Source organism: Diabrotica virgifera, chromosome 7 (assembly GCF_917563875.1).
Source record: "Diabrotica virgifera virgifera chromosome 7, PGI_DIABVI_V3a".
NCBI lineage: Eukaryota > Metazoa > Arthropoda > Insecta > Coleoptera > Chrysomelidae > Diabrotica > Diabrotica virgifera.
Window position 1 is genome coordinate 63250176 of NC_065449.1, and position 17612 is coordinate 63267787.

At 32.5% G+C, this 17612-nt stretch overlaps 1 protein-coding gene across 5 annotated transcripts in view; it reads right to left on the reverse strand.

The window, feature by feature from the left end:
• Positions 1–11179: 11179 nt before the first annotated feature.
• The window catches only part of LOC114329835 (uncharacterized), a 51159-nt gene continuing 44726 nt past the window's right edge, over positions 11180–17612 (reverse strand). For 2 of the 5 annotated variants that reach the window (XM_050655833.1, XM_050655830.1), the window contains 2 exons: positions 16009–16182; positions 11180–11273 (listed from right to left, as the gene is read on the reverse strand). In XM_050655833.1, coding sequence (XP_050511790.1) covers positions 11252–11273; positions 16009–16182 — 196 coding nt within the window. In that variant the 3' untranslated portion in view covers positions 11180–11251. Of the gene's footprint in view, positions 11274–16008; positions 16186–17612 lie in introns of those variants that run through there. The other 3 variants (XM_050655832.1, XM_050655829.1, XM_050655831.1) reach the window with 2 other exon arrangements.

Sequence of the window (17612 nt, forward strand, 5' to 3'; positions counted from 1 at the left end):
TATGCCTTCTTTGTTCTTTATACTATTAATCTGTATGCTTCCAAGCTGTGGTTTTAAGCACTTCATATTTTTATTTTGTTCAATGGTTTTTTCTATTTTTTCTTCCTGTACTCTCCTTTGACTTTCCTTGATGTTCCTTCTGATAGCTTTGTTTACCTCTTTGTAATCTACTGTATTTCTCTTATCTTGTTCTATTAATGTTTTTCTTTTGCTCATGAGGTTTTTTGTTTCCTGGGATATATAGTTTTCCTTTTTTATTCTTGTTTGTGCTACCTCTTTTCCCGCCTTTGCTAATGTATTGGTTAATAGCTGATTTATTTCATTTTCTCGTTGTCCTATCGGCCCTCTTTAGTCAAAAACTTTTCTGACTATGACATCTTCCTCTCGTCTGATTACATGCCCTATCCACCTAAGGTGTGCTACCATAACACGTTCGGTGCCCATCTTGAACAAGCGCCACTTGGCTAGTACCAACATACTTAAATCGTTCATTTAGTTACACAGTACTACTGACGCAACTTATGCGTCATCGGTACCTTTGGTACAACCTTCGTGACGCTACTCATGCGTCATGGGCACCGAACGTGTTAATGGGTCCACGAAACATAAATATGCCGGTTTGTTGTATTCCAACGATTTCTCTTGAACTTGCCTCATTATAAATATAGCGTCAGTGCATGACCCAGCTAGCAAAATAGTTCTTTAAATTTAGAGTTATAGGATATTTATGTTCTGTAAATGTTCTATAGTTGTTTGTAGTAGAGTAAACGGTTGTATAGTAGACGCATATTACACTATTTTGCTCTCAGCAACTAATTTGTTGTATAAACCTATTGTAAGAACGTTTTTGCAGCATAATTATAGAGCATTTACAGAATATGTTCCAATATAGTTCTATATGTGTTGCAGGATAACACAATTTTACAACCAATGTGCTTATACAATTAAATTGCTCTAAAATCGGTGCACAAGAATATCTTATTGGAACTATATTATGTCTAGTAAAACTCTTATACAACTGTCCTGTAATGTCTCATGTAGTTTTCTTATAGAATTATTGTACAAAGGGTCCCTACTGATACAATTCTGCTGCGGAGAGTAAATTACTAATATGAAAGCCGTTATCGGATAAGGTAAACTTGCGCCTCTTTAACGCAGTCACAAACTATATTAATTCAGGTATTATAAAGCCTTTATAGAATAAATAGGCGTCAATACAACTATTTTGTCCTTTAAGAACACACTATAGAACTACCATAACAACGACGCCACGCCATAATGTTTTAGATTATTAAACGTTTATGTCGTAGGTTGTGGTTGTGACTTACTTTATCTTGCTTTAAAATGTCTTATTCATTTTTAAATAAATGGAAAAAGGTTAAAAAAAGTGGAGCGTTTCGAAGGAAAAGTAAAAAAATTTACGAAAACCTTTTACGCGATAGCATTTTATTAGATAAAAGAACCCCTGTGACAAATGCCTGGGGAACCACCGTCAATTGTTTAGAACCTCTTTCTACCGTTTCCACGATTTTATACATATTTTTATATTAGGTACTGTTATGTCACAATTAAAATACGTATATATTTTAATGTTTCTACAAAAAAAGCCTGCTTTCTACACGAAATCTCAAAAACCGTTATGGACAACAAAGTTCAAGGTTATGTTTATATTGCTAAACACAACGCTATATTGCAAAAAGTTCGAATAAAGCTGCGTTTGAAACTATTTTGTTCTATAAGGGTTCGGTAATAGTATCATTTCAAAACAGCAAGATGTCCATTCCCGCCAATACGCGTATTTTCATAAAATCGATATGGGTCGATGCTACAGCGTTGCCACGTTTTATAGAGTATTTTTAAACGATTTTATTTAACTCGAAATTTTTATTACCTATTTTTTATTTACCAGCCGATTTTGATGAAACTCGGTTTTTGGGGGTTTCTGAGATCAGGGATTACGAATATGGCGTCTTTAAGAAATTCAAAATGGCGGACATTTTTTTTATTTACCAGCCGATTTTGATGAAACTCGGTTTTTGGGGGTTTTCGGGATCAGGGATTACGAATACGGCGTTTTTGAAAGATCCAAAATGGCGGACAATTATTTTTATTTAACAGTCGATTTTGATGAAACTCGGTTTTTGGGGGTTTTTGGGACCAGGGATTACGAATATGGCGTTTTTAAAGAAATTCAAAATGGCAGATCCAAAATGGCGGACATTTCTTTTTATTTACCAGCCGATTTTGATGAAACTCGATTTTTGGGTGTTTTTGGGATCAGGGATTACGAATATGGATAAGCGATACGAAAAAGTAAAAAATAAATTAAAGTAAAAAAATATTTAAAAAAAAGCTTTTATTTAAAATGTACTAAAAAGTTAATTAAAAATATTTTTTTTGGTATTTGAGATAGCAAAATAATGTAGATTGTTTTTGGTAAAAGCTTTTGGGGCGCCCAGTGATAGTAATGATAAGTATAGGGTCGCCCAAAAGCTTTTACCAAAAACAATCTACATTATTTTGCTATCTCAAAGACCAAAAAAATTATTTTTAACTTTTTAGTACATTTTAAATAAAAGCTTTTTTTTAATATTTTTTTACTTTAATTTATTTTTATTAAAAAAAATTGTGGCTGGCAATAAGAGTAGGTAAGCTATCTTTTGACGCATAACTTGCATGTCTACATTTCAAAATGGCGGACAGGCGCCATCTTGGAAAAAAAGTTAAACGGAAAGGTACATTTTTTATTACATTTTTTTAAGGGTATTAGTGAATACTTTATTATTCGAAAATATTACGGTTTAATTTTTGCTCAAAACAAAATGGCGGCCTTTTAAAAATTACATGTGCTGGGTAAAACAGAGGCAATTTTGAGCCAAATATTGACTTTTTCCGAAATTTTTTGGACACGTCGATTTTGTTTTCAAGCGGGACACATTATTAACTATAAAATCACTTTCCCAGCTGCAACCCCCTAAGAGGGGATGAGGTTACCCCTAAAATCTTAAATGAAATGGGGGACCGAGTGATACCTCATTTAAAAGGTCTTTTAATGCTGATTATAACTGGATAGTTTTAAGACCTCTGTTATTATTTCTGTAGCTATGACAGCTTGTCAATAAAGTTCAAAAAAAAAAATTTAAAAGGCCGTAATATTTTCGAATAATATATTTATATAATTAATATTTATATATGCAATAAAAATAATTATTATGATAATTAAATAAAATAAAGTCTTTATTAAAAAAATAGATTGACATCAAAAAATCTAAAATAAAACTAAAACAATAAAAATTAAAAAATAGGCAAATCAAAACATTATATTTTGAAATAATTATAATATATTACCTGTTTTGATTTTTATACTTGAATTGAAGTAATAAAAAAAAATTCATGAATCTATATAAAAGGTGTACAAATAATTTATTTAAAATAAGAAGTTATATGCAGTTGATGTTGATACCTAACAATATTTAACTAGGATATTCCAGGAATATCCTAAATGAGACATACTCTGGACGTCCTATATGTCCCGAAAGTTCAAATTTTTAGAGAACCTTGATGGGACATCCCTGGAATGTTTTGGTGATAACACAAAAGGGATAGAACCCTGTTAACTAAAAAAATAAAAAATACACACAATAAACGGGGGTGTAGTAATACAGAGGTGCAAAACTGTAGTATTTTTCATAGATTTTAAATCAAAATATCTTAAGAACCGTTGCTCGTAACATACGTCTTTTAATTAAAATATATTGTTTTGTAAAATTGATTAAAAATGTATACAAAAAAATGTATAGGTAGTTAGTCTTAATGTTCAGGAAATATTTTACCATATGACAACATTGCATTTATCAAACGGCATATGTGCTCTATAATCATTGCAATTGACACAAAAATGTCGTATTAGTAGGAATCCATATTGGATAGTATTAATAGTACAAAGATTCGATCCTTTTCTGTCGCCATATTGTCAAGAAATAACAAAAAACGATTTTTTAAGCATAAGAAATGATACCAAATGATAAATTCTAAAGATTATAGACTACATATAGTGTATCTGACTATTTTATATAAAATTTAGGGGTAAATTCTTGAATTTTTTGAAAAAATATTTTTCGTAAATTTTTAGTCATAGGGGAAATTTAAGCTAAATAGAGGGAGCGTCAAAAAAATCCCATAATGTACTATATGTTTCACAATAAATCTTCTTCCGCAAGTTATTTTACTGCTTCATTGACTGCAAACAACTAACTTAGTAAATTATTAAGTACCCATATTCCTACAAAGTAGGTAGATTATCATGGCGTCAGTACGTGTATTTATTTACGCCATCCTTCATCGTCATGTTGCGTTACATAATCAATTTGCTTCTAAAATACAACACTAAAAAGTTTAAAAGTTCTCTAAATATCACACTATGCATTAAAATTGTTGCATAATTAGGCACTATGCTCTACTAAACAATAATTGTATTAGAGTTCTTTAGTTGTTGTATACCAGTATTCTACAACAGCATTTTGGAACTGTTATAGAATTCTAATGAGAATGCTCTGTAAGAGTAATATAAAAGTTCTTTAAAAGCTGTAAGAACGTTTGTGCAACAATTCTATAATTGTTTTGCGGAGGCTTTACACAACATTTTATAGAAGTGAAAAGCTGTATAGTATGGTGCCCATTTTCATTGTATAAGAGTTGTAAGAACGTTTTAAAAATGTTCTTAGAAAAATATTGCTCTATAAAAATTTGTTCCGAAAACGTTCTTACGACATTTATAGAACAAGAAATTGTTAGCTGGGTGACTTTCCCGACCTAAAACCTTGTTGTTCTTCTGCTAATGTTATAATTTCATTCAATTTGTTTGTTATCACTTTGGTTTTAAATTTTAATGTTGTGTTTAATAAATTAATGCCTCTGTAAGTCTCCGGGTCCGATTTGCCTCCTTTTTTGAAGATAGGTATTAGAATGCTTGATCTCCATTCTTGTGGTATTCTGTTTTGTTCTATTATTTTTTGTATTAGTTTTAATAGTTGTTTAGTTAGATCTTGTCCTCCGTACTTTAGAAGCTCGTTCGATATTCTGTCCTCTCCTGGAGATTTTTTATTTTTTAATTTTCTTAATGCTTCCTTTACCTCTCCCTCCTCGATGTTTATTTCTTCGTTTGTTGTAACTTCAGGTGTTGGTGGTTCATTATCGTCGCCTTTAGCAAATAGAGATCGGAAGTAGTCTGCGCATGTTTCCTTCTGAATGTGTTTGGCTTTTATTAATTCGTTCATGTCCTTTCTTTGCGCTCTGATCATTCTCCATACTTCTTTTTGTGTTCCCTAGAAGTCGTGTTCCATCTGTTTTGAGAAACTCTGCCAGTGCTCCCTCCTTATTTGCCTCACTAAAGTATTCGTTTTGTTTCTGATTCGTTTGTAGTGATTGTATGCCTGTTGTGTTTGTTTCGTGTTGTATTGTTAAAAGGCTTTCTTCTTTTCTTCACATTTTATCTTAACTTCCTCTCTAAACCACAGGGTTTTCTTCTTTAATATGTGAGTATTCGTTACTTTTCCCTCTCCAAGTGATTCTGTTGCAGCGTAGTGATAATGAAATAGGAATTTAGAAGAAGCCAAATAAACAAATATAGCCCAAGAGACCGGGAAAGTTTTGTGCACCTAATTTTAGGTGACTAGGTGAGACAAGAACATCAGCAAAACCAATTAAAAGAGAATTCTGAAAAACGTTTGTTTTTCTATACTTCCACAAAATTTATTACAACTATGTTATTACTACAGCTGTTTCGGCAAAGTGCCTTTCTCAAGTGATATATTTAACAATGTGTTTGCCTTTTTAAGTCTTTAACTGAAGAGGTTGAGGAGTGGGGAGCTGTTTGTCTCGAGTTGGTCATTCAGAATTATATCTGTATTTTTCAATTTATTAATTTCCATTGATTCTAAAAGTGATAGCTTAAGGCCTTTATTTCGAATATGTAGAATTTGAAACTCTTCATTGAAAGAATGATTATGATCTAGAAGGTGAAGTGCGTATGTAGAAGTGTCTGTTTTTCTATTGTTGAAAGCCCTTTTGTGTTCTGCTATCCGTTTGTCAAAAGTTCTGCCAGTTTGACCGATGTAAGTTTTCGGACAGTCACCACAAGTTAGTTTGTACACACCACTCTGTAGTTGCTTTCTCTTTCGGCTTTTATTGTTTTTAATATGTTTGCTTAAGTTGTTGTTAGTTCTGAAAGCTGGTGTTATTCCTTTCTTTTTTATGTATCTGTAGTACCTTTGTATCTTTCAGTATATGTGAGAGAGCAGAAGGTACTGGGTTCTTTCTGTGGTGGTGGATACACTAATTTCATGGCTTTCTTATGGAGTTTTTGGTTTAAAATGTTGTTAACTGTTTGTTCGTTATAGCCATTGTTTACTGCTATTTGTCTAATGATATTTAGTTCTGTCTCGAAGTTATTTTTTGTCATAGGAATTTCTGTCAGTCTATGTATCATGCTATGGTAGGCTGCTAATTTGTGTTGTGTAGGATGGGATGATGAATTGTGTATAGTTGTGTCAGTATGGGTAGGTTTATGATATACGGAGAACTCATGTTTGTTGTGTAGTTACCAAGTAACGGTCGAATACATCAATTATATAAAAGAGAATTAATCACATAATGGTTGATTCAGTCGTTATATGCTTCCGAATAATGGATAATAAAAAAGAAAACCACTTGCAGCAAAATAAACAGATAGTTTACGATGATACAAACGAAGCGAATGTTCTCATCGTATTTTCCTGGAAGAAACAAAAGATGTAACTGGTGAATATAAGGATATATCAAATCTGTAGGGTAGGGAGGCCAAGTCCCACAAAATTGACCTATTTATGGTCATCCTTAGAACATTGTCCGTAGACATGGACATCTATGGACATCCCATAGAACATTTTCAGGAAGGTGGACAAGTCACCAGGGAACATCTCTCTTATATAGACAGGAGTAGGTCAGGACTCGGCGAATGCGTACCTATTAACGATAATTCCAGACATTACGATAGGACACTTTCGTCTCTCGGAAGTTTTCACACTTCCTGAATAGAGGTGTGTCACTAGCCCCAGTGTATTGAGGTGTTTGCTTCGTTGCCAATGACCAGTTCAAAAACCAACTGTCAAGCGTAGGTTTGTACCTAATCATTCTCAAGTACTTTTCTGATGCTGGTTTCCCAAGGTTCCTTAGTATTACCTTGGTAAGTCTACACTTTCCTCTTCTTCCCATCTTCCATCACCACGTCCTAAGAGTCTTAGCGTGTGCTCACTACGGAGACCAAAGAATGGTTTCCTAGCCTAGAGCATAGTATCCTACTCTTCATATTGGTGAATTCTGGCATTCAAAATAATGCATTTATTTTACATAGCGATCGATAATATAAACTTACGTGCATAGAAATCGGCCCACTTAAAAATGGTCCAATTTTGATGTCTCGAATTTCCTACACCTGTTGTCCAATTTAAGCGACTTTTTTTAATATGTTATAGCCTTATTCTTTAACAATATCGCTGTAATAATATTGTTGCTAAACAGGTAAATTTTCATTGTATACCGGGTGTACCAATCAAACTGTGTTTTTTTCTCAAAGTTCGCATCACCCTGTGGAATATTCTAGCATTTATAAAATACTTAAAACCCAACTATAACCTCAGGTTTTCTTAATATTCTGTTTTTTGATTCATTCGGTTATGTTGGATAATAAAAAAGTTAGGTACTTTAACAACTAGACATGTTCTTAAGGGGTAATTCTGCATGAAAAATATTGACAGTTGGCTTTATAAACGTATGACCGCAAATGTTTCGTTTCCGAGATACGGGATTTTGAATTTTTTCTTACAAATTGACGATTTATTTTATTGCTTTAAAACCGGTTGAGATATGCCAATGAAATTTGATGGACTTTAAGACGTAGTTATTGCACATTTTTGACATACAATTAAGAATTTAATATTTACCATTAGCGCGCACACGTGTAATATGACCGATCATATTACCCGCATGCACGCTAATGGTGAATACAAAATTCTTAATTTTATGTCAAAAAATCAGCAATAATTGTCTCTTAAAACCTACCAAATTTCATTTGCATATCTCAACTGGTTTTAAAGCATAAATAAATCATCAGTTTGTAAGAACAAATTCAACATCCCGTATCTCGGAAACGAAACATTTGCGGACATACGTTTATAAAGCCAACTGTCATTATTTTTTCATGCAGAATGCAGAATTACCCCTTAAAGTTTGTCGCACTTATTTAAAAACACCGTGTATTGATGAATAACATGTCTAGTCGTTGAAGTACCTAACTTTTTTATTATCCAATATAACCGAATGAATCAAAAAACAGAATATTAAGAACACCTGAGGCTATAAGTATATGGGTTTTAATTTGAGTATTTTATAAATGCTAGAATATCCACAGGGTGATGCGAACTTTGAGAAAAAGACACAGTTTAATTGGTACACCCGGTATGCAATGAAAATTTACCTGTTTAGCAACAATATTATTACAGTGGTATTGTTAAAGAATCAGGCTATAATATGTCCAAAAAATCACTTAAATCGGCCAACACATTTAGGAAATATAAGACATCAAAAATGACCAAATTTTTAAGTGGGCCGATTTCTATGCACGTAAGTATAGTTTCGATCGCCAGGTAAAATAAATAGTACATTCTTTCACGGTTTTTGCTCTAAATTTTAAAGAACCGCTTGGATTGGTATGAAATTTGGCATACGTATGTCAAAGAAAAAAAGTGATATTGTGCCGATGTGTGCTTTTGCCCTGGGGGTGACTTTCACCCCCTGCTGGGGGTGAAAAAATATTACTAATTACCCTACTAATTTTAAGTAACTTTTGTTCTATAGAGCTTTTTCGCCAAGTTAACACTTTTCGAGTTATTTGCGAGTGAATATGTTCATTTTTCAACAAAATAACCACATTTTTAGACGGTTTTTCGCAAATAACTCAAAAAGTAAGTATTTTGTCGAAAAAAACGTTCTTAGCAAAAATATAGCCTATAAAAAAGTAAAAAAAATGGTGTACGCGTTAGGTCTCTGGATCTCGTAGAACCAGAGTTATAGCCAATGAAAAATAGATTCATATTCACCAAATTTCAAATAGAATATTTCGACGTGAAATACTCAAAAATTAAGCACTTTTTGGGTAAAACCCCTTATAACTTTTTTAAAGTGTTAAAAAAAGCTTTATTTCTGTTTTTACAAAAAGTTTCTAGCATTAAATTTAAGCAAGTTACGCTCAAAATAAAGTTGGTCCCTTTTGTTTTGGCAAAAAAAAATCGGGAAGACCACCCCCTAATTAGCAACTTAAATGAAATTAATCGTTACCGCTCCACAAATTATTTTACTTATGTTGTGTTTATATGATCTGTAAGTTTCATTGATTCAAAGTGCTTATTTTTGAAAAAATTTGGTTTCAAAGTAAAATTTTTAAAAATTTTAATTTTGAAAAATATGCTTTTTTTCAAAATAACTTAAAAATTGTTAAAGATACCAAAAATCTCGAAAAACAAAAAATGTCAGCATTGCTTTTATGAATATCATGTATTTTTAGTTTTTCTGTTAGACAAAAATTCATTAAGATTTGGTGTTTCTAAATTTGCATACATTCGTGATCAGTGACTCGTTCAACCCCTTTTAACTACAGCCTTTTCAATAATAAGGACTTTGAACCGATGAAACTTACAGATCATATAAACACTACATACACGAGTCAAGAAACTTGTGAAGTCGTAACGATTAAGTTCATTTAAGATACTAATTAGGGGGTGATTTTCTCGATTTTTTTACCAAAACAAAAAGGGACTAACTTTATTTTGAGCGTAACTTGTTTACTTTTGATGCTAGAAATTTTTTTATAGAACAAAAATGAAGCTTTTTTTAAACACTTTAAATAAGTTGTAATGAGTTTTCCCCGAAATGTGCTTCATTTTTGGTTATTTCACGTTAAAGTATTCCATTTGGAATTTGATGAATATGAACCTATTTTTCATTAGCTATAACTCTGCTTCTACTAGGTATAGAGACGTGATATATACATCATTTTTTTAAATTTTTTACAGGCTATATTTTTGCTAAGAATATTTTTTTCGACAAAATACTTACTATTTGAGTTATTAGCGAAAAACCGTCTAAAAGCGTGGTTATTTTGTTGAAAAAATGAACATATTCACTGCCAAATAACTCGAAAAGTATTGACTTAGTGAAAAAACTCTATAGAACAAAAGTTACTTAAAATTAGCCAGTTTATCCATTTCCTGACTTACTTTGGACGAATATTTTTTCACCCATAAGAGGGGGTGAAAATCACCCCCAGGGCAAAAGCACATATCGGCACAATATCACTTTTTTTCTTTGACATGTTAGCTATGTGTGTGCCAAATTTCATGTCAATCTAAGCGGTTCTTTAAAATTTAGAGGTTTTGCGATATTTTACCGTTAAAGAACGGACTAAAATACATTATTTTAAATGCGAGAATTCACAAATATGAAGAGTACGATACCATGCTCTAGGCTAGGATACCATCCTTTGGTCTCCGTAGTCAGCATACCCTTAGGCCTGCGTCTGACGTCGTATTAACTAATAGCTGATCAGCAACGCAGTTGCCTTTATTTCCTTTGTGTACTCTAACCCACCTCAAGATGATGTTGATACCATCCGAAGCTTGGGGTAGTGACACATGACACCACGTGCCATATCAGAATTATCCGACTTTGGCGATAACTATTGCGAAGGCTTCTCGATATTCTGCAATATGGACGTCTGGACTACGCTGGTATTCTTGTCCATACCCCACTTTATAGGTAGGTTCAGTGATCTGGAGTATATCCCGCATCCTGAGCCTTCTTCCTTCTTCTTTGGGGCCATCGGTGTATATGAAATACGCATTTGCCATGTTTGACTCCTTATGTTGTCTTGTTTCGATTTTGTAGGATTTATCAAAGACAAACAAGTTTAATTGAGTCGCAACCTGCCTATAGCAGGGGCATGCAAACTTTTGTGCCAAAAGTGATATTTTGCTTATTCTTCATTCTTTTGTAACGTTTGAACTTTTGGCAAACTTATGCGTTCTTCGCAATTATTATAGTTAATAATCGTTCACAACTAAACTTGGATAAATAAAAGAAGCAAACATATATTTAATTCTTATAATTCTCAAACTGTAGGTACACTCACAAAAACAAACAGATTTACTTGAAAACTTCATCATCTGGAGTTTTGTTTCTTACTAAAAATAAAATTAAAAATATCTTTCCATCACTATTTTCGTGTTTGGCAAATATTTATTATACAGGATATTTGGCATAACAAGAAAAGCGAGAAAAAACTGTGGTAAACATAAGAGCAACGTCAGAAAAATTGCCGTGTAAAAATATACCTCTCTCAAATAATTATATGAGAGGGAGTTTTATACAGCAGTAATATTTTGTCGTGTTTAAACTGATTTTTATTAATTGGATGCTCATGGATTGGATTCACGTGGATGCTCATGGATTGGACTCACATGGATTCACATTCAAAATGGAATGCAATAGGAGAGAATTAAAATGTGGAAGAAAACAAATTTGAATTGATGATAAATATGATACAAGAATCAACCAGAGAAAAAGAACTAACTGTAGAGGTTAAGGAAATAAAAGAAGAACATTGGATATGAAAGAGGCAAAGAGCCATAGGTATTTGATCAGTGCGTCCTCCAAGTCTTAACATACGGAGGAGAAATACCTACCTTAACAACTGAGAGTCGCACAGAGAAGAATGGAGCGGCCCATGTTAGAAATAACTTTGCGAGACAGAACAAAAAACGAAGAGATCAAGAGAAGAACCAAGGTGACTGACGTCATTGAAAGGATCATCATCATCATAATCATACATCACCAAGTGGAGCAAAGGGCACCTTGCGGTGTTTCAAATAGCAGTATGCGGTATGATGGTTAGGTTGCTAGTCCCACGCATCATCTGTTGAGTTCCGTCCAATTTTGTTTACTAGTTTTCTCCATTCCCTTCTGTTTTTTGATATCTTTTTTTGCATCGTTCCATGATAAATTATTTTCTTTGAGTTCTTTCTCTCTTGTTCTTTTCCACGTATAAGACGGTCTACCCTTTCTTCTTTTGCCTTGAGCATTGTAATGTAGAGCTTGTCTAGTAATATTTGTTCCTGGTTTTAGTAAGGGGTGTCCTATCCACTTCCATTTCCGTTTTCTTATTGTATGTTCTATCCTTTCTTCATTTGTTATTCTCCACAATTCGTCATTAGTGATTTTGTTTGGCCAAAATATTCTCAGTATAATACGTAGGCACCTGTTAATGAAGGATTGTATTTTCTGAAAGAATTGTTTAGGGTGTTTCCATGTTTCTGTTCCATATAACAGGACAGACTACATTAGTTTCAAATAATCGTAGCTTTGTTCTTTTGTTAATGTTTGTCGAGGCCCATATCATGCGTAAACAGTTGAAAGCATTTTGTGCCAAGCTTATTCTTTGTGTTATGTCCTTTTCTGTGCCTCCTGTTGTGCTTACCAGACAGCCCAAATAACAGAAATCTTTTACTTCTTCTATTTGTTTCCCTTCTAAATATATATTATTTCCGTTCATTTCCCCATTTGATAATATTTTCGTTTTTTGGGATTTATTTTTAAGCCGGTTGTTTTTGCTATGTTGTTTATTCTGGTAATTTTGTTTTGAACGTGTTGTCTGTTTGATGTTATGAGGCATATGTCGTCAGCGAACTCTAGATCCTCTAGTTGTTTAAATGGTGACTATTGTATACCTGTTTTTTTTTATCTTCAGTTTGTTTCATTATCCAATCTATGACTATTATAGACAACGTCGGTGACAAGACACACCCCTGTCTTACTCCGTTTTTGATGCTTATTTGTTGGGATAGTTCCCCTTCATGTTCAACTCTAGTAAAACATTCGTCGTAGAAAAGCCTTATTACTCTTATATATTTGTGTGGTATTCCATAGAGTTTTAATATCCTCCACATTATTTTACGATTTATTGAATCAAACGCTTTTTCGAAGTCTACAAAATTGATATAAACTTCCTGATTCATTTTCGCTGATTGTTTCAGGATGATTCTTAGGGTATTTATATGGTCAATACAGGAACTGTTCAGTTTGAATTCTATTTGGTTAATTCTTACTTTTTCATTTATGAGATCTTTAATTCTCTCCAATATTATCCTGGCCATTATTTTGGTAGCTACAGTGAGAAGAGTGATTGGTCTCCAGTTTTCGCATAGTTTAAGATTTCCTTTCTTTGGTAGCTTTATTATAACTCCTTCATCCCAATCTTTTGGTATCTTTTCCTCGATCCAAATTTTTTTAATTAGTAAGTAGTACATATTCACTGAGAAGTTTAAGTGTGACTTTATCAGTTCTGCGGGAATTCCATCAACACCAGCCGCTTTGTCGTTTTTTAAAAGGTTCATAGCATACCTTATTTCGTCCTTCGTAAATTCATCTTTTCTAATGATTCATGTTTCGTCTCTCTCTGTTTCTTCCATCTCTATTTGTGATTCAATTCCTTCTTCATAGAGTTCTGCATTGAAAGGATAGCCAGACTAAAATGGAAATGGGCAGGACACATAGCCAGAATGACAGATGGGCGATGAACAAAGAGGTTATTGGAATGGAGACCAAGGGAAGACAAGAGAAGACTATAAGATGGGCCGACGATAAGAAGGCTAAATGAAAACTGGATGAGAGCTGCGCAAGATAGACGGGGTTGGAAACAGGAGGAAGAGGCCTATGTTCATCAGTGTACCTTTGAGGCTGGATGATGATGATGACTGGTAAAGTCCGGATTATAAGCATTTTGTTTTTTTGCATTTTTTGTTTTTTTTTTTGCTTATTATTAGGATTTTTAGTAAAAATGCTAATCTTAAAGATATGTTTCTTATCTTTGTTTATTTTACTTCTTATGATAAACTATAGTTAAATTTCATGTATTACTTCCTGTCTTAAGCAAAATCTATACGTATACAGATCTATAAAACCCTAATAATTCAAGAAACCATAAGCATTTTAATCCCTTAGGCTTAGGAGATAAACGGGAAAACCCATCGTTATACCTGTCCATGTAATAAACTAATATTTGTCTGCAGAAAGCCCAAATTTATTATATTGTTGTAAAATACTTTTCGATAGTAGCGGTACATTTGTCTAAATTTAAATACCTACGCACCAATCACATCTACAGATGTTGAAAGAACTTTTTCTACGTATAATAATATATCTACAGATAGAAAACAGCTTTTTACAAGAAAGTTTTGAAAAACATATTGTTAAGTGTTTTTATGCTAATGGCCATGAATAAAAAATATATTAATATGTTAATCATTTTTCGATTTTTTTATTATATAATATTTTAATACTTTTGTAATTTTTTATATATTGTTAATAATACGATAATTAAAAATAAATGTAATTTAATGTTAATGTCCTTTATTCATATTTATATCATACCCATGTTTACTTACAGGGTTTTTTTCTTGAACCTTGCTTATTTCATAAAAACTTTGCTTGTTTTTGCGTCATTTTTTGCTTATACACTCACCGGCAGAGAAAACGGGCACCCCAAAAAAATGGGTCATTTTTAATGTCTTGTATTTCCTAAACCTGATGTCCGATTTAAGTAATTTTTTTAATATGTTATAGCCTTATTCTTTATCAATATCGCTGTAATAATATTGTTGCTAGACAGGTACATTGTCATTGTATACAGGGTGTACGAATCAAACTGTGTTTTTTTCTCAAATTTTGGAACACCCTGTGGAATGTTCTAGCTTTTATAAAATACTGAAATTATAACCAAACTATAGCCTCAGGTTTTCTTAACATTCTGTTTTTTGATTCATTCGCTTATGTTGGATAATAAAAAAGTTAAGCACTTTAACAACTACCCCTGTTTTTCGTTAATACAGGGTGTTTTTAAATAAGTACGGCAAACTTTAAGGGGTAATTCTGCATGATAAAATAATGACAGTTTGCTTTATAAACGTATGCCCGCAAATGCTTCGTTTCCGAGATAGGGGGTGTTGAAATTGTTCTTACAAACTGACGATTTATTTATTTCTCTAAAACGGTTTGTGATATTCAAATGAAATTTGGTAGATTTTAAGAAGTAGTTATTGCGCATTTTTTGGCGTACAATTAAGAATTTTATATTCACCATTGGCGTGCATACGGGTATAAATATTTTAGATATATCCCGTATGCACGCCAATGGTGAATATAAAATTCTCAATTGTATGCCAAAAAATGCGCAATAACTAGCTCTTAAAATCTACCAAATTTCATTTGCATATCACAAACCGTTTTAGAGCAATAAATAAATCGTCAGTTTGTAAGAAAAATTTCAACACCCCCTATCTCAGAAACGAAGTATTTGCGGGCATAAGTTTATAAAGCAAACTGTCATTATTTTATCATGCAGAATTACCCCTTAAAGCTTGCCGTACTTATTGAAAAACACCCTGTATTGACGAAAAACAGGGGTAGTTGTTAAAGTGCCTAACTTTTTTATTATCCAACATAAGCGAATGAATAAAAAAACAAAATGTTAAGAAAATCTGTGGCTATAGTTGGGTTTTAATTTTAGTATTTTATAAAAGCTAGAACATTCCACAGGGTGTTCCAAAATTTGAGAAAAAAACACAGTTTGATTCGTACACCCTGTATACAATGACAATGTACCTGCCTAGCAACAATATTATTACAGCGATATTGATAAAGAATAAGGCTATAACATATTAAAAAATTAAGTTTAGGAAATACAAGACATTAAAAATGACCCATTTTTTGGGGTGCCCGTTTTCTCTGCAGGTGAGTGCGTAAGTGCTTATTTTGACCTTTCTGTCATGCTTATAATCCGGGCTTTAATGATGACAGAGCCATAAGCCCCATTAATGATATAAATTCGATACTATTTTTATTTAGCTTACTCAAAATACTTACATTTTTTTTCTCTCGGAAACAGTTTTAGTGTGACATTTGCATAGTTCGTCGCACTTTCTTTTTCTAAACAACTTTATAACAAAACTACTTTTCTTAGGCGTACAAGAACATTTATTAGCATTTTCACAATCGCAAAGTATTCCTTCGAAGTCCTTGGGACATGTTTGCCCAGCTCTGCTAAAAGAAAGAATTGTGAAATCAACTACAAAAGTCAAACACGATTTTCCAAAATTATCGTAATCATACAACAAACTCTTTTTTTGTAGTATTTTGTTTTGTTTGCATTAGAAAGAAAATAAACCAATTCTAAAAATGTATCCCTATCCACCCCAATTTTAATTAAAATTTAGATAAAATATAAGTACGACTCTACATTTTTAAGATCTTACAAAAACGAATTATTTCCAATTGTCTGGAGTGGGGAGCTGTTTGTCTTAAGTTGATCATTCAGAATTACACTGGGCCGGTATTTCCAACCTCACTTAAGCCAAAGCTTACTTTAAGCCTTTGCTTAAGCTTAGATGCCTGTATTTCCACTTCAATTTGAGGCTTAAGCCTAGGCTTAAACCAAATAATTTTAAGCTCGCGCGGGAGTTGGTTTAAGCCTTTGCTTAAATTTTGTTTTCTGTTCTTTGAGGTTATTTCTATAGATTATCAATTATAGAGTTATTTTGAAAACCAACTTTTGAGTAATAACGTTATTATTAGATTATTAAATAATAATCTATTAATTTATTAATCGTAATAACGATTAATAGAATTCTTACTACTTTTGGAAGGTGTAGGCACATGAAAATTATTTATTTCTACAATGTTTGGTAGGTATATTTATTTTACAAAAATAAACTTACATTCCAATTTGACATTTAGGAATATATGCAATAAACAAAATTGCAAAGACGGATCTATTGCTTATGCAAAATAACAATAAAAATATAACCAGAGAAAATATAGACAATAAACTAACAACACATGTACCATGCACACAAAATTACGTGAAGTAAATGACATTGATACAGATGACAAGATAAAATTAAATGTCAACAGTATTGGTTTTTACCTCAGAACAGTTAGTTCTAGCATTTTGACGTATTCAGAGGTACCAAACCAATTAACTTTACAGTTGAGCATCAGTTTAGTTAAGGAAATGATGGAAATACGGCACCCAGCTTAAGCTTCTCCTTAACTTTTGACACAGGCTTAGCTAAGCAAAAGCTTAAGTAGCTATTGAAATACCGGTCCTAAAACTTCCGTTAACCGAAATAATTGGGGGAGGGGGGAAGAAGTTTCAGATAACAACAATTTCGGTTAAAAATAACATTGTTTTTGTATTCTTCTTGTATCAAGTTACATAGTGTTCTTGGTCAAAGTTATGAGGTGATTTCGTAATGTTTTCTTTAATATATAAATACAGAATAAAGCAATAAAATTAAGGAAAATGAACATGTTTAGCGTGTTTTTTTTTAAATCTTCTATTTTCTTTTGGGTATTTCCTTTGACAACGATGTTTTGCCGCTATATCTCTCCATCGTTTAATTTGCAGAAAATTATAAGGTTTTGCCTCATTCGATTCGCTGTTTTAGTTGCATGAAAGCAATGCTGAC